At 33.4% G+C, this 27092-nt stretch overlaps 1 protein-coding gene across 4 annotated transcripts in view; it reads left to right on the top strand.

The window, feature by feature from the left end:
- LOC140444165 (uncharacterized) overlaps positions 1–27092 on the top strand; it is a 275749-nt gene extending 248657 nt beyond the window's left edge. For all 4 annotated transcript variants that reach the window (XM_072535863.1, XM_072535864.1, XM_072535862.1 and 1 more), the window contains exons 4-5: positions 17028–17189; positions 23652–27092. In XM_072535863.1, coding sequence (XP_072391964.1) covers positions 17028–17189; positions 23652–23674 — 185 coding nt within the window. In that variant the 3' untranslated portion in view covers positions 23675–27092. The remainder of the gene's footprint in view (positions 1–17027; positions 17190–23651) is intronic.

Consider the following 27092-nt stretch of genomic DNA (forward strand, 5'->3'; position numbering starts at 1 on the left):
TTTTGTTTTTGGTTTTTTTTATGCTGATGTTCCTACTAAACTATTAGAAAATATTATTCGCTGTCTAAATCTGAAGATGCAGTGCTGCTATCGCTGTCATTATCTTCACCTGGTGTAATTATAATTGGCTCTAGTAAAACTTCGACATGAGTGTCAAGTTCCCACATACGATATTCTTCTTTAATTATGTGGCCTATACATTTAGCCCATTTCTCTGGAGTTACATGGAGGATTGCTTGAATCAAAAGTTCCTTAACTTCGTTTAATTTGAACGTTTTGTTATTGCGTGCTACTTCTCCTTTCACTTGCGCCCAGATAAGTTCAATGGGATTAAGTTCGCAATGATAAGGTGGTAGACGCAGAACTTTAACACCATAATCTTTTGCAGTTTCATCCACAACATATTTAAGATATTCACTTTCCCTTAACCGTGCAATGTCAAGTAGTTGAATTTTGAGCATTGATTCTTCGTATGCAATCCCCTTTTCTGTAAGCCATTCTTGAATTCTCCCTTTCCGCCATGCCATCGTCGGTAATTGTTCTAGTCTGCGGCTATGATATGGCGCATTGTCCATAACAACCACAGACCCAGATTCCAATTTTGGTAAGATTCTCTTAAACCAGCGCTCAAATACTTCAGAAGTCATTTCTTCATGATAATCACCTGTTTTTTTTTCGACTCAAATTGAAGCAAACCATCATCAAGGAACCCTGTATCACTTCCTATATGGGTGATGATTAAACGCCGTCCCTTTCCTGATGGAGCTTTTAATCCTGTAGACCAGCCTTCTATAAATGCTTCGCGTTTACTTTTTACATTTAAATCTTGCCAAACTTTTCCAACTGTATGACCTTCGTTAATCCAGGTTTCATCCAAATAATATATTTTGCATCCAGTGCTGCGAATTTTTCGTATTTCTTCTAAATATTTTCTTCTCCACAGAATAATTTCATTTTTTTCTAATAGCATACTTTTTCTGTTGCGTTTTACGTATCGAAAGTTTATTTCGTGCATGGTCCTGATTAAGACCCTACGAGATATTTTGGGTAAAGAGTCATCATTTTCGAGCTCTTGAGAAATTTTTTTCAGTGTTGGAATTTCACTCCGAAAATAAAATGAATGAATTTTTCGACGTATAATATTCCTTGTCTTGTCATCCAAAACAATGCTTTTCCTACCTTTAGTATTACCTTTTTCTTGCTTTTTATTTTCCGATGTATTTTTAAGTACACGATAAATACAGCTAACGGATACTTTTGTTAAACTGCTACAAATGTCGACCGCTTGGCTAACGTTTAATGCCATTTTTCTGCCGACAATTTCTTCATAAACGTTTCGTATCATTACCTTCTCTTCGGACGTTAACATTTTCCGTCTCTTTTGCGGCTTTTCATTCTTGGCATCAACATCAGAATTTTGCTGTCTTCTATTGGAACAACTCGGTTTTTCGTCCATTGTATTTCAATAATCTGGATATATACTATATATACAATAATTTCAAAGAATATAACTAAATATTTACTATAAAACGACAAACTATAACACTCTTATTATCAATAACACGTTTTATCAATACTACAATACAGTATTAATAAAACAGTATTGACAACAATAAGTTTACAAACTTATCACATAAAATATACTCACAAAAACACATGAACTATTTACCCATAGAAACACCAATGTTTTCTTCGTTCATTTCTTCGGCAAAAAATAATAAAAACTAGTTTTACTGCATGTCTGGATCCGAATTGTAAAACCGAGTTCCCTCGCTAATTCCAACATTGCCAAACGATTGAAAAATAATGTTTTAAAATATCGATTTTTATTTTATAAATTTAAATACGTAACGAAACGGAACATATAAATAAAATTTATTTTATTACAATTTTGTGCTTAATTTTTACTATTGAAAAAATAATGTTTTTTGGTATTTTTATGACGGTAATAATCGCTGCGTGGAAGAATACAGGTTTTGTATGACCATAATTACTACTTGTGAACAAGATTTGGCTACACTGTACGACAACTTCTGGTCAAGTCTACTATAGAGAAGCACAAATAAATATACTACTTTATATATTCTGTAATTTCTTATGAGGAAACGCAAATTGCAATCGAGAAAACAGGCAGTTTTCGAGGGCATTTAAATTTGAGGATATTCGGCGTTTAAACTATGAAATCACTCTTCTGAATTGAGGGTTTCTACTATAGTGCTGTGCAATTTATCAAGCACTTTTTCTTGATAAAAATTTCAACTTCTGCTGTTAATACAGCAATTTCAAATTTGTCTTCAAGTTTTTTTTTGTTTCATTCTAAAACATATTTCAAATTTATAAAATATTTTATTCAAAACTAATATCTGGAAGCCCTAGACATCAGGTAACATATTCATAAATTTTATGAGAAAATTTACATAGAATCATCGAACGTCTCGGGCTCAAATCCGCTCTAATTGAAGCATAACGCAGAAATTCAAACTTGGACATAATGGAATAACTATCAAGCAATCACTTTGGAGCAAAGGGAGTTCTGATACGATCGAGCCCGAACTGAAATTAATGTTTCCATTTATGTTACGGTATAGAGAAATGTCTAATTGCCTGAAAGGAGTGATAGGGGAAGACGATGCACCTACAGTACGTGAATTGAACGTGAACTGTTTCGCATACAAATTGACCTAGTTATTAAAATCATAGTATAAATCCTTCTCATTTATATATATATATATATATATATATATATATATATATATATATATATATATATATATATATATATATATATATATATGAATTGAGACGCCGAATATATAAAAATAAACGACAAAAAGAAAGTAACACAATTCGTCAAACTATCCGTGTATGAATTGATATAAAAAAAAAACATTATTTCTGTATACCCTACGTCTTCAGGCAATCGGGAAGATACAACTCAAACACGGAAAGTGAGCGAATGTGTCCTGCTATTTCCACTATTTGATAAAAATGCTGCAAAAAGCGCCACTATTTTGGTAGCCTGGTTCCTTAATTGAGGAGGTGTCAATCAAAATCAATCATGTCCACCTTAAGAAGTTTTAGGGAAATCGCAAAAAACGTATTAGTAAATAACCTTACATGAAAAATCGGATAAATTAGCATATATCATTTTATTAGTTGAAATTAACTGACTCTTAGTAAATATTTCAAATCTGAAGGTATAAATAAACCTGTAAATACATTTTAAAAAAAGGACATGTTCTTATTTGATTGGACTTCATGGACGTTGATAGAAGGGGTTGATAAAAAAAACTCTTAGACTACTTTAAATATCTATTGTACTGTTACAAAAAATATCTTGAAAAATGGCTAACATTTACCAACGACACTTTCCACAAAATATAAATGTTTGGTCTTATACCAAGATAAAAAGTCATGTTTCTGCCAGTCATCACCATACATTTTCACAAGTAACGTCTCCACGTCCTTCTTCTTAGCTGCTTTCACTATATTGCTCAGTGGAAGTGACTCTACAGGAGTTGAGAACGACCTTGCAGAATGCCAGCCTTTTTTTGAGGCTTGTTGTAGGTTTCAAAATCACTTTCAAACCTAAAATTCTGTGCCGATTTCACTTTGATAACAGTAAGTTCTTGTCCATTGCGGTTGACAGCTTTCTCTTTCCTCACAAAAATCCTCTTCTTTTCAGATATCATTTCAATGTTTTTAAATCGTGTAGCCAAACTTTTAGCATCAATCAATCCCCAATCCTCTCCAAGTTTCCGTACTTCTCCAACAGAACTATATACATTGTAGTACTCTTCCTTTGTTGTAATGGTAGGCTGCTTCCTGAGTAACTTTTCAACCCTTCCGAACACCCGATCAGCGGGGAGGAAGCTATGCCCGCGAACAGGGTATGTTAGAACAATCTCCTCTAAAGCATTTTGCACTGATCCTAAGTAATACACTAATGTGTGAACAACGGCATTGTTTTTGTTTTGACCGGCACACCCATCACAGAACAGATTCAGTCTTGTTACATTTGAAAAATTAGCGGAGTTCAAGAAATTTATAAGTGCAAATGAAACTTCGGTCGCACCCCTTCCTGCAAGTTCTTCAGTCCATACGTAAAATATGGGGTTTTGTGCGTTTGATGCTACAATGCAAAAAGAGTAAAAACTTAATTGTCTTTTGTAGAACGCATCTTGAATAGGAGTTTTGGAAAGTGCTTGAATTTGCTGGAGATCAAAACAGAAAGTAACCTCATTTTCTTTGTTTTCCTTTAAGAGCCCATAAAAAGCATTAGGTCTTAATCTGTGTATTCTTTTCTCCATCATAAATTGGTTGACCACTACCAAGTCTTTCACAGCTTTAGCCTTCTCAATTTTCAGCTGAAGATCTATTTTATTGCATGTACTGCAAACGTCAGAAGCTGGTGATGAAAATTCGATATTTAATTCATTGAAAACTCTCCTAAACATAGATTTCTTAACTTTAAGATTATCAAGTACAGAATCATTGTATATTAGCCACAACTTCTTAATGTTTAAGTCTGCACCAAGATAAATCCTTTTCGATTTTTTTCGATTATAGTGGCTTTCTTTTCCTCTTAAAATTCTCAAAAAAAGGCGGACTGATTCCTTTTTCGCAGCAGATTTGTGACTCTTCCTATCGCCACCCCTCTGATCCTTAACAGCCTTTCCCTCTTTCACCTTTTTAGAAATATTAGTCAATCTTGTTCCCTTCACCATGGTAATATGCATGAAAAGTTTCCTACACACAGGTATAACTTTACCGGTTGATGAAAGTATAGAATATTGTACACCAAAACTTTTAGCCTTTGATTTTTCAGAGGTAGGCCTAGGCCTTCGCCGCTTTATGTTACGTTGATTTATCCAACTGGCAATGGTGTTATCTTGCGTGTTTTTGTCAGGTATTTTGTAGAGGATATTTCGAACAAAAATAGCATCTATAGGCCTAACTAATGCACATTTCATACCTTTGTTCATGTGTTTACATGGAACAAACACACGACATCCCACTGGAGTACTGTATCGCTTAAGCTTGGCTCTAGTTTTTTTATCCACAGTCTTTTTATTTTTACGAGATCCTTCATTGGCATCGCCCACTCTCACTAAGTTTTCTTCATCCATGGAAAATTTCAATTTTATTTAATAAAAACTACTATAATAATATTAAAATTAAACCACAGTGCAATACAAACTCAATACTCGCTATCTACATAACCTAGAGGGAAAACACAGACAATGTGTTGACATGGTCAAATCACGTGACCAAATCGGGGCACTCCTATTAGCTGAATGGACATGTGGTGGTATGATTGAAACCAACTGTGGACATGATTTCATTTGATTTGGGAACCTAATATTGTGTATTCATTTTAAACAGGACATGATTTTTTTTAACCGAAACCGAAAACACCATAGAATAGGATTCACTCTTTATATTATGAAACAGCTGCTAACTCATTTTTTGATTTTTATGGACATGATTGATTTTGATTGACACCTCCTCAATTACACTCGGCCATTTTATTCTTCAACGGTACAAGTTAGAATGCCTGACAGCGACAGCACGTGGAACAATTCATAGGTTACATATTAACATCGATCAGATGTCTCGACAAATTGACTGTTCCGTGAGTACGTATGGATTTCCGATACAATCATGACTGCCAAAGATAGATAATTGTGCGTGTAGGCCACAATGTTGTGAATTGTATATTTAACAGGCGAAAAGAAATAAATTATCTTTATTTAAAGAGATAATAAAATGTTAGAAAAAGATGAAAAGTAACGCTTCCAGTTACAAAATGTTTTGATTTAGGGATTTTCAAGAGTGAACTCTGTATTATCAGGAAACATATTGCGGCGGACAAGGATAGATTCATAACAACATAAAATCAACCAGATACATCATACACGTGTACCAAATAAAACTCGTTATCAACGTTGTTCGAAAATAGCACAAACGGAACGGGTTTCCATATATACGGGAACATTTTTTGCCGCAATAAAATCTGTACGTCCTCATTAACTCAATCGTTTTTCCAAGCGAACGGATACGTGGCTTTGGATTCAAGGATTCAATTCTGAAACGAAATAAAAAATGCTGTGCAGTTGATACGATTTGGTTCAGTAAACAAATAGAATTTGTTATATGATGTAACCCGTCTGTCTGTAGTAATTTATTGATTTGTAAGATTAGTTTTTTATTACATTTTAACATATCAACAATTAACTAAGTTTAATTCTATCTATTCTGTCCTAATGCAAAGAGTATAAGAAACCTGATTGTAATAATAGTGTCAATTATTTGCCATAAAATGTACTGGCAAACGTCCGACTTCATTTGAAAAGTCTTTAAAGGAGACCCCTAAGAAAAATCTTGTCCTTAAATTCCTCAAAAATCAATGTATTAAAACAAGACTTAGAAGACATCGTTTTCACAGTATAAAAAATAATAATAAAATAAAACAACACAGATGTCCCATCAAACCATAACCTATTTGTCTCAGAAATAAAACTGAGGGTAAAAATATTCAAAAATTATAAATTGAATACTCATTTGCTCAAAAAAAAACGAAATACGTGCTGAAGCTTCAACAAGAAACCAAAACAATAAACCAAATCCACAAGGAAACGAAGTTCCTGTGGCTGACTGTATACCATGTACTACATCACAAAAAAATTATTTAAAAATCCTTTATAATGTATATAATATAATATAAAATATAATTTATAATTAAAACACCCTATCGGGCTACGTTACAGAACGTTTTGGGAATTAATATTCCATCATCAGTGTATCCTAAAAGTATATAACCACTTAAATTAAAGAAAACATCAAATTTAAAATTTTGACCAAGGTTAATATAAAATGTGGTGGATAAAGTCAAATGCCAACACATTATGCGAAAGCTACTAGATGGATGGAAGGGTGGAATATCAGTAGGAGATCAAAAAATCAATAACTTGGGATATGCTGATGACACTTTAACAATCGCAGCAAATCAAGAAGAAATGGAAGATATAATGAGATGTCTGGAGGAGAAAAGCAAAACATATGGACTAAAGCTAAATAGGAGTAAGACAAAGATCATGATAGTAGACAGAGTTAGGAATAATCTTCAACACATTAAAGAAATTGGGGGCTTTGAAGTAGTAAATAGTTTCATATAACTGGGGTCCCTAATAACAAATGACGGAGGGTGTAACAGAGAGATACGTAGAAGGTTGAACATTGCTAGAACAGCTATGATGAAACTGGTGACAATTTGGAAAAACACTAGCATAATAATACACACAAAACTAAGGCTGGTAAGAGCACTCATTTTTCACATAGCCACATATGGATTGATCATCGCACTAACTTATCGATATTAGAACAACTTAAAGTAAAGGATAGATTGCTTAAACAAATACAACAGAGATATTTGCAGAATTTGGGAACATTGCTAGAAGAACCGGTACGATGGAAAAACTGATAGTCGAGGGTACAGTTGAAGGAAAGATACCTAGGGAAAGATCTCCAAGCCGTTGGGTAGATCAAACAAAAATGTTGACTAACCAAAGGTTACATGAAGCCGAACAACTAGCCCAGGACAGTTAAGGTTGGAGGGAAATTGTGAAAACACTATAAAGGCCTGATGGTGTCACCACATCCCAAAAGGGATTCGGACTGAAGAGGAGCTAACTTTAAACATTGCTGGCTACTGTCATATTTAAACAAATACCTCAAGTTACATTGACTGCTTTGTTCCGACTTCCGTCCTAACATGTCATTATTGTCATTTCAATCAGTTTCTATCAAGTCCTCGTAGACACTTTGTCTCAGGACTATAGTAGGCTCGTTTTAGCCTGTCGCATAAGTAATAAAAGTGTCTGTTCAGATTTGCCTCAGGTAGTCAGCGGTTCTTAAATTAAAAATGTACGGTTTTCTTAATTTGATAATACGACATTAGGGATTTTTTTAATAAAATAGCTTTGTATTATGAGTGGTTGCTTTGTAATGATGGTTGTGTGTGCCGATACTTGCTTTCCCTTTTCTGCACTAAGTGCAGTCGAGAGCGAGCAAGCATCGAATCCTTTCATCCGTCGTCTAATACCCAGTCAGTCGTCCAGTCATGTTCTTAATCTGCCTTACTTGCTAATCTAATTTTTTTGGTGCTTGCATTCAAGAGCGTCGTGCGGCATGCCTCCGGCTCTCTTCTGCATGCGGTTTTTGTTTTATTTTTTTTTGTTTTTTTTTTGGTGGTTGGGTGGGCTATGGGCAGGTATCATCACTATCTGACTCGCTATCCGATTCATCTGAATCTTCATCATTACGAATAATTAAAGGTCTTACTTCATCAATAACTTGTTCTATTTCATATGACTCTAAAATTTTTTTTTCAGTATGCTCAATACATTTCCGCCATTGTTCCTCATTGACTTGGTTTAGTGCATCTTGCCAGAGTTGTAAAACGCTGGCTTCATCGGTGGTCTTACATGCATGTTTATCATAGTAGTTTTTAGTGATCATCAATCAGCCAATCCCGTCCACTGCTGGACATAGGCCTCCCTCAGTTCTTTCCAGTGTTCTCTACACTGGGCCGCTTGTAGCCAGTTTCCCGCTACTCTTTTTATGTCGTCGGTCCATCTAGTCGGTGGTCGTCCTCGGCTTCTTTTATAATTTCTGGGCCTCCATTCCATAATTCGTCTTGTCCATCGTCCATCTTGTGTTCTGGCTAAGTGTCCTGCCCAGTTCCACTTAAGTCTCGTGGTTCTTTCGATGACGTCTTGAACTCCTGATCTTTGCCTGATTTGTCGGTTTGTTATGTGGTCTCGGAGGCTCACATTCAGCATTGCACGTTCCATGGCTCGTTGTGTAACTCTTAGTTTATTCGCAGATTTCTGCGTGAGTGTTAAAGTCTCTGCTCCATAAGTTTGTACAGGCAAAACACATTGGTTATAAACTTTTCGCTTGAGACACATGGGAATTGAACTTTTTAGAATATGGCTTAGTTTGCCAAATGCTGCCCATGTCAGGCCTATTCGCCTCTGTATTTCATTTGTTTGATTGTCTCTGTTTATTTTGATCTCGTGTCCCAGATATTTGTAAGTGTCTGTTTGTTGTATGGTATTATTGTCGATAGTTATATTTCCACTCATTACGAGATTTGTCAGTTTAGTCAAGTTTAGTTTTCTCAAAGTTTATCTTTAATCCTGCTCTTTCAGACAGACTTTTAAGCGAATGTAGCATAGAAACCGTATCCTGTAAGTTATCTGCGATTAATACGACATCATCTGCAAACCTCAGATGATTTAATCTTTCTCCATCTATATTGATGCCCATATCTTGCCATTGGGTGTTCTTAAATATTGACTCTAGAGCTGCCGTGAACAATTTTGGTGAAATATTGTCTCCTTGTCTTACTCCTCGACCTAAGCTGAATTTTTCTGTGTCTTCGTGTAGTCGTATACTTGATGTAGCGTTCTCGTAGATGTTTTTAGTGATAACTAAAACTAAACTCGTAAACATCTACGAGTTTTTAGTGATACCCCACACCAATTCAATTGGATTGTACTGGCAGTGATATGGTGGTAGTCTTAGGACCTCATGACCATATTTTAGTGCCATTTGGTCAACGACAAATTTTTTCTCAGGAATATGTTCTTTGCACTTATTTAATAATTCAGCTTTTAAAACTAGATGTTCGTGTTCTATATTTTTCTCCGACAGCCACTTTCTTAAGTGTTCTTTTTTTCCAGCTGCTTGTGGGAAACTTTTCCTCCTCTCTGGTGTGATACGAAGCATTGCTTAAGACTATTAATGACGGATTTTCCAGATTTTTTAATAATTTTTCCTCAAACCAATGTTCAAAAATATCGGCGTCCATATTTCCGTGGTAATCATCAGTTTTTTTTTTTTCGAAGAAAATATAAGACTAGCATTGGATATAAAACCTTCCGTATTTCCTGCATGCAATATAATATATCTTTTGCCATTAATCGCACTAGTACTCGAATAGCATTTGGTAGAATCATCTTGCCAGGATGATTTGGTATTATTTCCTTTCGCAAAAATCCATGTTTCGTCAAGAAACACAAATTGTCTGGCAAATTCGGAATTCTTGTTTTTTAAATAGTTTCTTATAAATTTCCACCTTTTTCCAACAACATTGGACAGCTCGCACAACACTTTACGATTATTGGTTTTTTTGTATCTAAAACCCATAGCGTTTAATACTGTTGATGAACTGGTCAAACCCATATCACAAAGTTCTCTGTCCTTTATTTTTTGAATAAGTGTCTTTCTTGTAACATGTTCTTTTGCTTTGTACATGTTTTTTTTTTAAGTTAACATAAAAGTTTTTTCAATAAATTATCATCACAATGCATTCAATTTGGGTTTTTTCACGATTTATAAAAAAATTGTTTTGGTAGCGCTGATTTATCCTGAAGTACTACAGCCGACCAGTAGGAGGTTCGGTACCACAAAGCAGGTAGAAAAGGGAAAGCATAACAGAGTGGCTGTAACTAGAGTCATAAATTATTTTTCGGGCGTTAATCCGAAATACGACAGGGTAAAACGACTTCAGTTTAGCAATCTCAAGTGGAGTCTTACGTTCCATGTTATCAATTCCAATTGTAACTTAAACATCCTAATATATAAGATCAAATAATGTAACTTAAATTCAAATTAAAAACATTTAACGAGTTTTTACCCAAGTGTTTAGTGGCTCAAAACATGTACATATAGTAAGTATTAACCACATTTTGTATTAACCTTGGTCATAATTTTAAATTTCATGTTTTCTTTAATTAAAGGGGTTATATACTTTTAGAATACACTGATAATGGAATATTAATTCCCAAAACGTTCAGTAATGTAGCCCATAGGGTGTTTTAAGTATACACCTTTTATAAAGAATTTTTAAATAAATTTTAATAAAGCAAATGTAACATGTAGATTTTATTATAATAAGTTGCGATTTAATAAAGCCCATATAAAATAATATTAAAGTTAAAAACACCACAAAAAAAGAGTTTCAGAACCTTCATTTTTTTTAAGTATTTAAATAAATTTTTCTGGTTTGAATTTTAGTGTGTTTTGTATCTGTAAATAAAAATGTAACTCTTTGGCGTCCGCAATGTATAATCCATGTAATAAAATATGATTACTAACAATGGCGAGACCATTACTCCTCATACGAACTTCCGCAAACATTTATCTAAGTTTATGTCGGTTTAAAATATTGTAAAACGTCAAGTAAATTGTAGTGTAGGAGTGTAGGAGTTCGATTTAGCAAATGGATATTTTTGCATCATCCAACTATATATTTTACGAGATAGAGTGCCACTTTTCATATTATATTTCAGAGTAAATGAAATGTAAGTAGGCACAGGGAAACTCCAAAGGGAAATTGGGAAATTCTATCGCCGCGCAGGATGTAATACACCATCAAAGTGGTAAATCGAGATCAGAAAATAAATTATAGATTTCTCGAAAGTGTTTTTATGATTTTCTTTCCGACGTTCGTCATTTAATGGAGTTTATTAAGCACACACAAACATTCACATATAGGACAGACACTTATTGATCAATTAGCTTTATGAACAACTACGCACCTTTGGAATATAGAATCGGAAAGATTTTAAAAAACGTTTTAAATAATGTTTTTGAATTTTTTTTTTTTTATATTTTTGAAAACATTACAGGCTACGAATGCTCATCAGAATTTACTGAAGCTTTGTCTAATTTTCAACTGTTAACCCATTACCGCCCAAATTTTTTTTTCAAATTTCAAAATTTTACTTATACATAATATCAGTAAGGTTAAGCACAGACAGGGCGGCATGCACCGCGTCGGCTGCCGCGGTGGCGTTGAAAGTGGTCTCTCGTCTATGGTACTTCTGTTGTGCAACACAGACGAGCCGTCGTTTGTCAGCTCGCCGCGCGGCCTATGCTGAGTACAGCTTGTCAAATTTAAGGTGATACTTGACAAATTTGTCCACTTGCGTAGAAAATTAAGTGAGAACGCATTCGGAGGAAAAGAGATACATAATGCGCTCGGTCTCTTCGCCTCTTTGGTACACTCCATACTACAAGTTTACAGAGAGTGACCTTATTTATTAATGAAACTTCTATGATATGTCTATATTGTATGTTATTTTGACGTTTCAATTTTTCCTTCGGAAATTTTTCTCAAAATACAAGTTATTTTCTTTTTGTTACTTGGTAAAACAATTCTTCTAATAAATATATTTTATTTGACTCATTAATATTGACCAGTCATGTTGAAGCGGCAGTTTTTTCGAACACTTCTATAAATGTTTCGTTCTATAATTTTATAAGAGGAATATTGGTAGAGATGAAAGCTTTACATTTGCGTTACAGTAAACTGTATAAGAATAAAAGAACAGTAGTTAATCTTATACCTGGAACATACCGACGAAACATTTATTACTTAATTTTTATACTAGAGTTGTCGTTATATTTTAAATTATAGTCATTATAATTTTATTCTTCGGATCTTCGGCATTTTAGCATTTTATTCTGTTGTTTTAAGTCATAAATATTTTATTCTGTTGTTTATTTCTTTACAATAGAATAATACCAGCCCCGTTGGATGGCTGTCAACATCCGCTATTTAGGTACTAAACTGTATAACTTTATTAACTTTCCCGAATATTTTATTTTGGTACGGAGATTTTGTAGAAATATATCGTATAAAATATATCTCAAATAGTGACTGAGTTGTCAATATGAATAAGTCAGATAAAATAAAATTATTAGAAGAATTTTGCCTTCATTAATTTTTTTTTTGTTATATGTCGCAATGTAGGAACTCGTTTTTCCGTGAGATAATAATTTATTATTATACGCCGAAGTAAACCTTTGTCAAAATCGCCCAAGTTGGATTTTGGGGCAGATCTCATTCTTTTGTTAGGCGTCGAAAATGATGCAGAAGCACCTTCTTCTATATTTTTCATTTCACGAGAGATCCGTTTTATAGTGGCTATACTTACTCCCGTTGCTAAGGAAGCACGCTCTTGAACTTTTTTAAAATCTTTAACATGCGGATTTTGCATCGCTTCTCTCTGCATAAAAATAATTACAATTGCTTATACCTCCCGGGTTTGTCCAGACAAGACTTTGCCTTCTAATTTTGAATGAAAATCCATGTTTATAATTTAAAATACTTAACAATAATTATTTAAAAAGTCAAATCTATTGTAATGCGATAGTTCTTCAACACACAGTAACTTTAAACATAGGTAAAATAAAAAAACTTTGTCGCAGACTATACAAGTACCTTGCACATCGAAGGGCCAAGAAATAATAAGGACGAATTGTGTTGTGGTCGAATGCGCATCGTGGGTGGAGCCTAATTTCAAATCAGCCAAGTATCACGTTAAATTTGACAAGCAATACCATGTGCCGTCGGCGGTTTTATGACTCCTGGCGGCACATCAGTAATAGATATCTCGTGCTTCAACAAAGACGTGTGACTGTTTTGCAACGGTTTTATTTGATTACTTTTGTGGGTTTTTGCCAAATTTTGTATATATTATGGAAGCTATAGACATCGATTCACACGCGGCCAGCAATTTGGGATATGCGCTCAAATGAATATTCGAATAAAATAAAGAAAAAACATGCTTGGGAAGAGGTTACCCACAGTTTTATTTCGGAAGATGCTTTTCTGGCCCATTTTTAATTTCGGTAACTAACGTGTATTTTATATCTTTGCATTTTTTAATTTTGACCCGTCCTATAAATAGATCGCTTGACATTAATGTTATCACAATTGTAAATATATATGAATGAGTAAAAAACAATTATGGTGTTAACATTTTTATTTCCGTTTAATAAAAATAAGTATGGTTTAGGATATTGTATAAAACAATTTTTACACAATATTGCAGTACATTTTCTATACATGTTAGTGGTTTGGCTTTACAATTTTCTCGTGCATCTTTTCCATCGAATTTTATCTCCGTAAATACTTTAGATGTTGATGTTCTCCTATAGTTTATTTTTATGAACGAGAGAGTAATTAGCATAATTTTAACTGGTAGCTCCGACCACTCCATGGGCGTGCTCAAGATTAATTGAAAAATTACTTTGAATAATTGTAAAAAATAAATGAATTATTTCAGTGTTATAAAGTGTATGTGTATGTAAACAAAAGTGACCTCTTTTATCACACACTATATTAGAACTGACTGGCCTACATTAAAAAGGGTTTTAAAAAATTCACATTTTTTTTAATTTTTAAAAATTACAAAAGAGAAAAAGAGTTTTTAAAACCGTCTAAAGGTATGTTAAATAGATGAATAAAAATATTAATATAAAACTTACAGCTACTTGTTACAAATCCAAATCAGATTCAGAAGATGAACTTTCAGAACCAAGATTTATAATAACTGGCTCGATCATTTTATCAGTAATATTGTCCAGCTTCCACATTTTTTCCTCTTCTTTAATAGTGTGATTTACTGCCTTTTCCCAGTTTTCAGGTTTTACATTATTTACGGCCTCCAAAAACAACTGTTTAACATCATGAATTTTAAAAGTGGTATTTTTTCTTGAAACTTCACTCTTTATCTGTGCCCATACCAGTTCAATCGGGTTTAATTCACAATGATATGGTGGGGATCTAAGTACTGTCATTCCACGATTTTTGGCAATTTCATCAATTTCGTATTTTTTAAATTTTTCTTTATGAAGGGCACACAACGAATAAAGTTCCTTTCTCATAGATCCGGGATGGTACGTAATATTTTTTGAACTCAGCCAATTCTGCAAGTCTTTTTTTAACCACTTGGTTGTGGGCAGTCCTTCTATAAGTCTGGAGTGATAACTTGCATTATCCATTACTATTACACAGTTCTTAGGAAGAAGATCTATCATTTGTTCGAACCATTCTTGAAAGACATCAGCGTTCATGTCTTCATGGTAGTCACCGGTACGAGTTGATTTAAAAGTTAATAAACCACCTTCAACAAAACCGTCTGAACTGCCAATATGTACTATTATCAGCCTGCGTCCCTTTCCTGATGGTGGGTTTAAACCAGTAGATAAGTTATTTACAAAAGCGTGCCTTTGACTTGTAACAGTTTCATCCTGCCAAAATTTATTTGGTGTATGACCCTCGTTGATCCATGTTTCATCAAGATAAAATATTTTTCTTTTTTGGTTTCTCATTTCCTTTATGGTTCCTAGAAAATGTCTTCTCCATATGACAATATCGCTTCTTTCTAATAAAATAGACTTTCTGGGATTCTTTTTCCAGCGAAAGCCTATTTCTTTTAAAAGTTTCCATAACGTACTTCGACTCATTTCTGGGTAATCCTTATCATCTCGAACTGAGACAAGAACTTTATCCAATGTTGGAAATTCTTGTCTAAAGAAGAATTCATGCACTTTCCGTCGAAGTCCTTCTTTAAAATGATATTCTATTTGAAATTTTGGTTTCCCTGGAGCATTACGTGGCATTTGAAAACTACCACATTTCTCTTCTTTAATAACTCTGTAAATCGTAGATTTCCCAACACCAAGTGTACTGCTAACTAACTCAACGGTCTCATCAACACTTTCACATAAACGTTTGTCTGTAAATGATTTAAAACAATTAAATATTAATGTTTTTTCATTAACTGTTAGAGGACCAATTTTTCGGCGTTTACACGGCACTTCCAAATTTTCCATAACACTAGTATACACAATAAACTGCACCTTGCAACTGAAGTACCTACTTTTAGTGAACTGTTAAGAATTTTGAATACGCCACTTGGACCTTCCTATATACAAAATGGAAAAATCCACTATCACATTTTCTGTGGAATAAGTTTAGAAGGTAATTATCTAGTCAATTACTGTCGTAGATTCCTGGAATTAAAGAATTAAATGTTTGATTGTTGAAACCCTTACTTCGTGGAATGCACTCATTTCAGATAAAATAAAACGTTTTATTTTATCTAAAGAATTAAACTTTATTTTGCAAATAGGCAAAGAATTAAACTTTATTTTTCAAATAGATAAAATAAAACGTTTTATTTTATCTAAAGAATTAAACTTTATTTTGCAAATAGGTAGGTACTTACTAAACTTTTATTGGTTATATATAACCAATAAAATAAACATCTTACATTTCTTGCAAATTCATTAGTACCTGTTAACCTCCATCACTCCGACACTGGCAACCTTATTTAGGGATTAGTAACCCTCACAACTATTGTATTCTATTCTGCTCCAACCTTTATACCTGGTGGTCATACTCAATTTAAAATTGTTTTCCTATATACTTCTGTAAACTTGTTGACAAATATCTGTTTTTCATTGAGTCACCCGTATCAACAGTTTAGGGATTTGCATACATAATTTATTCTTTTATTACTCTCTCATACATAAAAATACACTATAAATGTACACCTAGACAGTGATGATGGAATATGGATTCCGAAAACGTTTTGTTGTTGTGATATAGCCCGATTGGGTTTTTTAATTATATACCTTTTATAAAGGATTTTAATAATTTTTTTCTATAAAACGATTTTTTCGAATTCCCAACAAAGTTATTAGAATAATGCCAGGCAACGTATATATCGAATAACCTCGTATATAGATCGTAATCAAAAATAATTTTATACTAAAAATCAAAATTTCTTTCGATAATCAGCAGTCTTAGTTTAGAAGAAAACTGATGAAATAAACAAATTGAAGCAATGCATTCCAATCAGGGAGTCAAATACGACAGAATCGATTCGTCAAAAATAACGATCTCACTCAACTGTAGTATTTTCCTTTGTACACTTTCAAACTTTATCAATTCTGCCAGGATAAACATTAATGTTGTGAGCTGGTAGTCTGCATTTAACAGAAAATAACCCTGTTATTCGATACTATTATATTAACTTTTCCAATCGTTCATTTCACTTTGTTTAACAGCCATATTTTCATTTTATATCAAACGAACTCGATTTGGCCGTTATGCAGATAGGATATAGCTCACTAAACGTTGTTTTTTCTTTTATTTGCAGCGTGTCGATACGAGAAAGGAACATGGGGTGAATGTAACGCGCAAAGCCAGATGACAAGGAGTGACAAATTGAAACCAAACAGTGATGCATCATGCGAGCAGACCAGACAAATAACGAAAAAATGCAAAGCAAAAGGTGCCAAGCCAACGAAAGATAAGAAAGGTAAGATACGGTTTTATTTTGTTAATATTTTTATTTACTGTGATTTAATTCGTAATGAGAAAAGTTCATAATTATACAGGGTGTTCCATTTTTTTACAGCCAGTTCAATTTAATTATAAATTTACAATTAGATTTCCAGCATTATATTTGTGGTAAACTTCACATCAATGTCGAAGTTAATAATTGTGCAACATCATTGAATTCAAAAAAAGTTTAATAGATAAAAGGGTAAAAAGTTAGTGTTTCACATGCGAAAAAACAATATTAAAGTTTTTCCTGTAGGCCCACCATTTGCCTGTTTCGCTTATCATTCATATAATTACCAACCTCAATACCAAAATCGAAGTTAAAGGACTAAATACGGAATCCACGGAATACTTATACAGAAAAAGAATATCAGAGAAGATCGCTAGGAATGAAATATTAGAAAATGATAACATCGAGGAAATCTGGGAAAAACTTAAAAATAACATAATTAACACAGTAAAAGAATCATTTGGAGAGAAAAAAGTAACGAACAATAACATATAAAAAAACACCATTGTTTAGAGAGGAAGTGAAGACGAAATATGAAAAAAAGAAGAAAGCCTTTTTACAACACAGAACACAACAAACACAACAGGGATACAACCACTATAAACGAATCAGAAATGTTACCAATACTTTAGTTAGACAAATAAACAAAGAACACTGGCAGACTTTTACGGAACACAAAAATAAATATGGAGAATGATCTGAAATTATATTAATAATTTCACATAACCCTTTTCTGAAAACATAAAGCAAACGAATCTGAAAGATTACTTTATATAATGAGGATCAATAATTTTATTTGTTTTTCATTGAAAAACAAAATTAATAGCTCTTATAATTAATATTTTATCATGTTTCATCATTAGTTTCTAGAGATTGATGGATGATAATTTGTTTAGAGTATGGTCAACTTTAATAACATTTGCTGTTGTCCTTTTTTTAACTAAACGACTATTTTCAGTGATCCTTTCAAATATTCAAACGGCTGAAGGACATAAAACACATTTAAGGAAGGATATCGAATGAATAGAATTCCTATTTCTCACATTCGTCGCCATCTCTTTGTTTGTTTTACATACTGCGTCTTATGTTCCTCCGTAAATCATCTTATTTGACAGTATAAGTCTTAAAAAAGCTCCATCGATCTCATCCGTCATTGCTTGTCTTTTTATTGGATATTAAGCTTTAGTGCTCGCATAAAATCGAATAAAAGTGTAATTTTACGCCCTTGCGTTGACTTGATTTTCATCTAAGGGTGTAATTCAACACTGGACACCAGGGGTAGGACTTTTTTGAATTCTAAAGGATTATCATGCTAATGAAAATATTTTTAGCTGCTAATGATATATTAACTAATCTATTGCGGATTTAACCAGCTAATTATAGTTGCATCAATACATAAGGTATATTATGTGTGGAGTATAAAACTGACGAAGTCTACAGACCTAATACTTGGCCCAAAAAAGCTGCAGTTAGGATATTTAACTTCAAAAAAAAAATTTCAGCACATAAAGAAGAGGAGGAAGAAAGAGACAAAGTACTGTAACCATGTTTCATGTTAATTTGCAGTGTATTTCAAATGGTTTTCTTGCGGATCAAAATTTATATGACGTCATATGTTTTTCGGAGCACTGGCAAAGCGAAGAAAATCAAAGAAGAAAAAAATCTACAGAACTAGCCAACTAGCAAGGGTTGTTAACTTTAAAACATTAAAAATGGCATATTTTTCTTTATTCCACTCTCACCTAAACTATGGGGCAATTCAAAAAATGCACTTCAAATTTTTAGAATGCCAAAGAAAGTTATCAAGATTTTAGCAGTGGTTAGTTATCTAGAACACTGTCGACCTTTCTTTATCAAATTCAAAATTATGCTCCTACCAACTCTGTTGATATTTCAAGTTCTAACTGAAATTCGCAGAAAACTGGCACATTCAATAAAGCAGTCTTAGTGTTTTCCTTCACAATATGCGAAACTGTCACTACTTACGAACAAATCGCTGTAGACTACGTCTCTCAGATAAGAATTGCCTTATAACTATTACAATATTTTACCAAAAAGTATTAAACAGCTAAGCTGTAATGGTTTCGAAAAAGTTATAAAACTATATCTTCTAAAACATTGCTTTTACTGCTCAGAAGAATATATGACACTCATTGCAGAACATCCACTGAACTGCTTACTGTGTTTTTGCCATAAATCTTTTTCTGTTTAATACACTCGCGATCATAAAATCCGGGTCACCTTGAAAATCACCGATATTTCATTTTTAACGAGCTTTATCGTAAATAATAAGAACACAAATACAAACTAATGCATGTTTCTGAGAATTGTTGCGGTTTCCTTTGTAACAAAGAATTCCAATATTACCAATTTCGCGGTAAAGTGCACACTTCCCAAAATGAACGCTACCTGTAACTCCGCTTGTTTTAAATGTCTCGTTTGTGCTTCGACTTTCTGTTCAAATGCAACGGGCACACGTTTATTATTGCCACCATTAGTGTTTATTAGTGCCATTATTAGTTTATTTTTTGACCAAAATGCCTTTGACTGTTGAAACGGCACAAATTGTTGCACTTGTGGAAGACGGTCACACTCAATGGCAAGTCGCAAGAACTGTTGGCATAAGCCTTTCTACGGTTCAATGAGTGCTTCAACGCTTTCAGTAGGCAAGTTTGCTAACAAGGCGACCTGGCTCTGGACGAAGAACAACGACCACGGCACTAGATGACCGGTTCCTTGTGTTTCAGTCTTTACGAAACCGGACCTCAACAGCGGTTATGCATCAAAATCGTCTAGAGGAAGTACGAAATCGCAATTTTAGTATTGCAACAGTCAGAAGAAGACTTCGTTCTTCTTGACTATCTTCTCGGGTAATGGCTAGAGGACCGCCACATCGCCGGGTGCCTCGAGTTGCACGACTAGCTTTTGCTCGACAATACGCGCGTTGGGGAATTAACGATTGTAGCAAAGTGTTATTCTCAGATGAATCCCGTTTCTACCTAACTGGATCCGATGGACGTGTAAGAGTTTGGAGGAGAACCGGTGAACGATTTTCACAAGCTTGCATTGCTCCAAGAATGCCATTTGGTGGAGGCTCGGTCATGGCTTGGGGAGGTATATCTTCCGACTTCCACACAGAATTACCCTTTATCGAAAATGGGTCCCTAACTGCACAAAGGTACATTACGGAGATTCCGGAAGAACATGTTATGCCCAACATGGCAGGGCTTGGAGAAAACGCCGTTTTTATGCAGGACAACGTGCGATCGTACGTTGCCAGGATCAGTATGTAATGCTTGGACGAAGTTGGAATTACGAGGGTAGCCTGGCCAGCTAGGTCTCCGGACCTGAATCACATCGAACATCTCTGGGACGATTTAAAAAAAACGTATTCAAACCCATACACCTCCTCCTAACAACGCACAGGAGCTTAAGGATCTGTTAGTGAGTGACTGGAATAACATACCACAACATGTAATCCGAAGAAAAATTGAGAGTATGCCCCGTCGTCTGCAAGAGGTTATTAGAGCAAGGGGAGGCAATACACGATATTGGTCATTGAAATTTCACTGATTTTTTACCACGTTCTGTATTTTCCATATTTTTTCGTATGTCTGTTTTATCAACAATTTGATTTGTTTTCTGTTTTTTTTAATAAAAACAATAAAAAAACATTTTTTTTTTCTTTCAAACCAAACATTGATGACAAATAAAAAATACATTAGCCAAAAAAAAGGTTATTACTGCACCAGAGGCAAATATATTGAAGAAACTTGAAATTTTCAAGATGACCCGGATTTTATGACCGCGAGTGTATGTGTTCTTGTTTGTGATATGTTTAAGTTACGTTGTATATTCCTTTGTTATATACTATGTATTTTTTTACTTGCTACAAACAATAATTGTATTTGTTAAGTAGATAAATAAATAGAACTCTAAACTCAGACCACAAAACAAGGCAGCAGACATGGAGGATCCTATACAAAACCAACGAAGAGAGGTTAACCAATCCAGACATATGTCTGTTACAAGCTCGTAACGAGCCAAAACAAGTAATAGAGAATGATCCCAATTCAATATCAAACATGCTACACATACTGCAACAGAAACCAACAACAACCATGAACCGTCATGTTGTAATATCATAGCTCTTCTTGTTTGTAAGGAAATATCTTCCAATAAAACAGGCAACTGATTTTCCAGAAAATCCAAATATGTTTCGCCATTTAAAGTTCTATCAAAGAAATATGGACCTCCGATCTTTCCATCAACTATACCACACCAAACATTAAGACTTCATCTGCCTTGAACCTGCACCTCATGTATCCAGTGCGGATTTTCTTCAGCCCAATAATGCATATTATGCAGATTAACACCACCCGCACTATTAAACGTAGCCTCGTCTGTCCACAAAATCTTTGACATGATATGCGGCTGTTCTTCTAGCAGACCTAACATCCAATTGTAGTAATCCAGCCTTGCATCAAAATCTCTCTTATGTAAAACTTGGTGGAGAACTACATGATAAGGATGCAGTCTAAAAAACAGAACAAATATTGGTGAAAAAGAAACCACTATATTTACTAAAACTAAAAAAATCTTGAAAAATCCACAATTGTTTCACAAGATAAATCGTGCATAAGTATTTTTAAGAAACGGATAAAAGGATAAAAGCGCCGTGTTGCCGTTTTTATCGGAATATTAAAATAACAGTTGAATCTAAAGTTTAAAGGGAATTCCAAGTTTCTGACCTAAACGTTCACTTTATAATATGAAAAATCAACCTGTGATGTTTTAAAATCCTTAGAACAGTAATTTTGGGTATGTTTAATTCTATAGAGATTTGCCGACTACTTATATGTGGATTCTGTTGAATTAAAGCAAGAACATTGATTGAATTATCTTCGGTCATACCTCTACTACGTCGTTTAAAACAAGGACGATGAAAACTACCAGTTTCTCTTAATCTTCTTGCCATTCTTTCAAAAACTTCTTTGTCATAATGTCTCCTGTCAGGATATCTTACAGAATATATACGTGAGGCAATAGCGGCATTTTGGTGACATTCGAAATAAACTCCAATCAAATCATACAATTCTGCATTTGATATACTCTTCACGAATTATTAGTACTGATAATTAATTACTAATATTACCAATATTAATATCTATTGAAAAAAGTGTAATCTTCAATTCGAATTATAATATAACACTTCTTAACAATGTTTTGACTGCTGTCAATAATAAACAATATGAACTACCCGTCAATTTCGAATTCCGTCAATTCATTTCGAAAAAACTATTTTTAATCATATGAAATAACAATAGTCAAAATAGGTATCAACATTAAGATTCTTCTGCTATAAAAAAATTTGAAAGTACCTACTGACTTATTTTTTAATTTAATTTATAATACAGGGTGAGTCAACACTATACTTACTTGTTTATGCGTTTTTATTCATATCTCGAGTTCCACAAAAGCTATTAACATGCGGTTTGCGATATTTTGTTACGAATTTAATCCAATTCCATTATAATTTACAATAAATAGGTGTTTCTATTAAACATTTTGAAGAAAAACAAATTTTAATTTTTTCTACTCGAAAGTACCCTCTACCTATGACAATTAAAACTAAATGCAATTATTGTATAGTAGATGTAAATTAATTCATCCACACTCTTTCTAATGACACTAATTTCGTTAAAATCGGTTAATACTAACCAAAGTTATAGGTATTTATCCACAAATACTTTCCCACTCTCCCCCACCCTTTATTTGAAAAAATAAAAAAAAGTACTTGAACAACTTTGTGTAGAATTTAGGCATCTTTCTAGTTCACTTGGTATATTTGGGCATATTTCCCAATAAACTGGTTTTGAAAGTTTTCTTCACAGGTTACGCCCCCTAGCGGTTAACCGAGAAATTTGAAAGTTATTTCCAGCGATTTCTCTTGGCCACTTTTACTAAGGAATTTTTTCTCCTAAAGTTATAACATGAATAGTTTTTGATATATAGCCGAGAGATCGGCTTATTGGACCACCCGATACAACCAAAAAATATCAGAGATACACAATATATAAAGTTCTTCACCCTAGAAACCCAGCTAGTGGAGGGGCAGCAGTAATAGTAAATTCGCGCATTTTGCTTAAAGCATCTAACGTTATTGTCAGTTTTTTTGCTAGTTTGTATAAATTTTTTAGTCTCTCAATTCGAAAACGTATTTACTGGCTGCTACTGACAACTTGTAAACATCGTTACAGTGACAAATCAATAAAGTGACGCTTCTGATTACACGTCAAATTTCAGTTGTCAATGTCAAACTAAAGTGTTGCTTTTATTAACTTATTTCCTATTCTATAAAAAAATGTTGTTGAATTTCTTATTGTATGTGAAAAATATCCGAATTAACTCTGATTTCTTTTTCAGCTGCCCGTCGCAACAGGCAGTAAAGAAGAATAGAAAATTAGGATAAACTAAGTTTAAATATTACTTCATCTAGCAATTCATCGAATATTAAGACCCATGCAATATATCAATCATAGTTTCATATATATAAGAGAACCCAGTAGAAACATGTAATATTTATGTATATAATATATCTATATATGTATATCTATTACATTCTTTCTTACAAATGAAGGTTATAGATAATCATTACAATATGTAATCATTAAAATCAAAGTAGGCGCGTCGATTAAGGTTTTTTATTATTACTATTTATCCATAATCAAATATTGTGATAAAGTGTTTTTAAAAAAAAGTACTGCTAATGTTAAAATATCGAAAAAGTATAAATAAGGTTGGTTCAACTTATAAAACGGGAAATGTTCACAATTCTACTATATCTGTAGAAGCTATATTGTAAATGGAACCGATATCACGCTGAGGTTTATTTTGTTGATTAAATTTTGAATCAGAGGAGAATTGCTCGTGAAAAATCATGACAGACGAAACTTACAGTAGCATTAAGATATCTTTAGTATCGTTTAACCTAAATTGAAGCAGAATCAAAGAAGAAAATGAATTAATACCAAAGATGGAGTCTATTTTACTAAATCGAGTCATATAAGGTAACGGGTTAAAATTATTCCACCTCTAATATTGTATTTTTAACATATCACAATTTTCGGTGTTGTACTTCCAGCTATGAAATAAAACACACGATATTTGCCATTAAATTTTCAAATTTCAATCATCTACGCCTATGTGTATCGAATGTTTTCTCTCTTTGATGATCGTCTCGCAATTTAGAGGCCAAGATGGCGGCTCGATGCTGGAAATCGTGAATTATGAATCAAATTAAAAACAGCGTTTAATGACCTGCATGAAATCTTCATAACGAACAAAGAAAATGAGAGAAAATGGATAACTGAAACGGAAGTATCGTCGAACAAGGCGTAGCAATGTTAAAAGAACCGAACGACTTTATATTCAATGATTGAGGACATAAAAATAACAGAGCATTGGTATAAAGCATGCCACTGTGAGGTATGTGCGTCAGAGAACAAGTAATGATATCAGTTACTTCAATTAACAAGTGATGTAAAATTGTTTATTATAAAAATAGGACACATTGCGCAAGCCATGACAAATCTTTTGGCTTTATAGACATTTTCACTGTGTGACTCGGAAGATCTTTGTGTATATCCTACATCAACTGTCTGTTCTTTTTATAAAAAATGGTCTTTGTGGAGGTGAACTTAACTTAAAGCAAAAAACTCAAAAATGTATCTTCGTTATATTGGAAGGTATATTAATTCTTAAGGAGAAATGAAAATAAAGGACGAAGAAGAACAAGAAACAGGAAAAAAGCACAAAAAGTTTATTGTAGATATAAAAAAAATGATTTATGAAACTCCAACGAAGGATGAAAGGAAGTAAATATAATTAAAAATCCTTAATACGTGACGTGTGACGTATTATGTCACGTTGTGTGTTAAATATCAAGCATTATATCAATTGTCACGTATTATGTGACATTTATGTGACGTTTATGTAAGCAGCGCCTCCACCAAAAATAGGGTCAAAACTGAAAGTGCGCAGAAGTGGCTTATTGTCTACTGATATGAAACACAAAGTACTACAGAAATTTAAATAGAAACGTGATTACTATTTAAATGGAAAAAAGCCACAATTAAAGGTTAAAGTAAGTTTATTGGCGTTTCAATTTCCACTTCAGAAATCGTTTTCCAAAATTCCGAAGTGGAAATTGAAACGTCAATAAGCTTACTTTAACCTTTAATTGTGGCTTATTCCCATTTAAATAGTAATTACTTTAATATGAAACAAGAAAATAGCTTCAGAACAATACGAAAACGTGGTAACATAGGTAGAAAATTGGAGAAATGTAGTTAAGATGACCATAATAATAAAAGAAGACGGTGAAGATTTTTAACAAAGATAGAAGTCAAAATCAGGGAGAAAAGAAGAGACCAATAAAGTTTAGTTAGATGATAAAAATGAGGAAAAACAACACAAACAAAATGATACAATAAATGTGACCCAAGAAACTAAAATAGAAGACTGACTAATGAAGCAGTCGGACTACATGGATCTTGAAATCAATTTTGATAGCATTTTTCTATGTATTTTATAAAAGCTTGTACAATTCAGTGAATATATACATAAATAACAAATCCCGTATGAAGGATATATACCCAATGACCAATATACCTGGTTTTCCATGCAAGAACATATAGCATCATTAATTTTATATCATACACAGACCTAAATTACTCTATCATGCAGGAATTCGTTTGTTTTATACCCGAAATTAATTATTAGCAAAATGACAATTTCTGCTACAAAAACATTACCCAATGAGGCTAATTAATGCATACAAACCTCAAACAAACGTTTAATTATTAAAGCAGCTGGAGATATCACGTGCAAACTTCCACGCCGGTATTGATTTTGCTCTTGTATCGCTCGGAAGTTTTTAATGTTGCAAATTGTCGAAACTTTTGATAATTAAGCATCGGACAGGATGCTACATATTGGGTGAGTGTTACTGAGAAGAACATATAGGTTAGAAGTAAAGAGAAATTTCATGAATTGGAAGACTGTTTAGTTTTAGTAGGCTGCATGTGGTATTGACGACTTAAATCCATTTTGTTATATAATTCCAAGTTTACAACTGGTAAAAGTGCATGGTATCTAGTTATTTCTATGGTTCCTGTCAAGCAAACACAAAATCATTAGACAGTCGCTCATAACTGTCTCATCATTTAACGCATTGGTGGCCCATGGCCTATAGAGCCATGGGACTACCTTATTTTTATGCAAAAACATTTTTTTTTTTAGTTTTAAACATCTTAATGCCTGTTAATTTTTTTGTGTGTATTTCTTTTTATCTTCATAAATTATATAAAATCTGGCAACTGTGTGCATAATACAACCTCCGCCACCCACAGCGGAGGTTATTCGACGAGATAGTCATGTACCATTATCATACTGGATCGTATGAAAAGGGAAAGATTTTAAGAGCATTCTATATTCTATATAAGTGACACAGATAGAGCTATGTTGAATTTTTATTAATACGTTAAATGAGAATCTTTGTGTCGGGCTCAAGAAGGAAGATGTCTCAGAGAGACAAATTAAGTACTACCTCTGGGGCTGTTCTGCTTTCAGTTTCATTAAATGAAAAAAGATTAAAATATACATGTAAAAGAAACTATTAGCTTCACAGATTAACACACACCTTCAATACAACAGCCAATCAATACAATATAATAACAGCAGAAAAGAACCAAATGTATGACAACATCTAAATATCGGAAACGGAGTGGAACGAACACATTAGTAGAATGGCAGAGGATAGGATAGTACGAATAGCACGATATAAGTCACCAAATGGACGAAGAA

This window comes from Diabrotica undecimpunctata, chromosome 6 (assembly GCF_040954645.1).
Source record: "Diabrotica undecimpunctata isolate CICGRU chromosome 6, icDiaUnde3, whole genome shotgun sequence".
Lineage (NCBI taxonomy): Eukaryota > Metazoa > Arthropoda > Insecta > Coleoptera > Chrysomelidae > Diabrotica > Diabrotica undecimpunctata.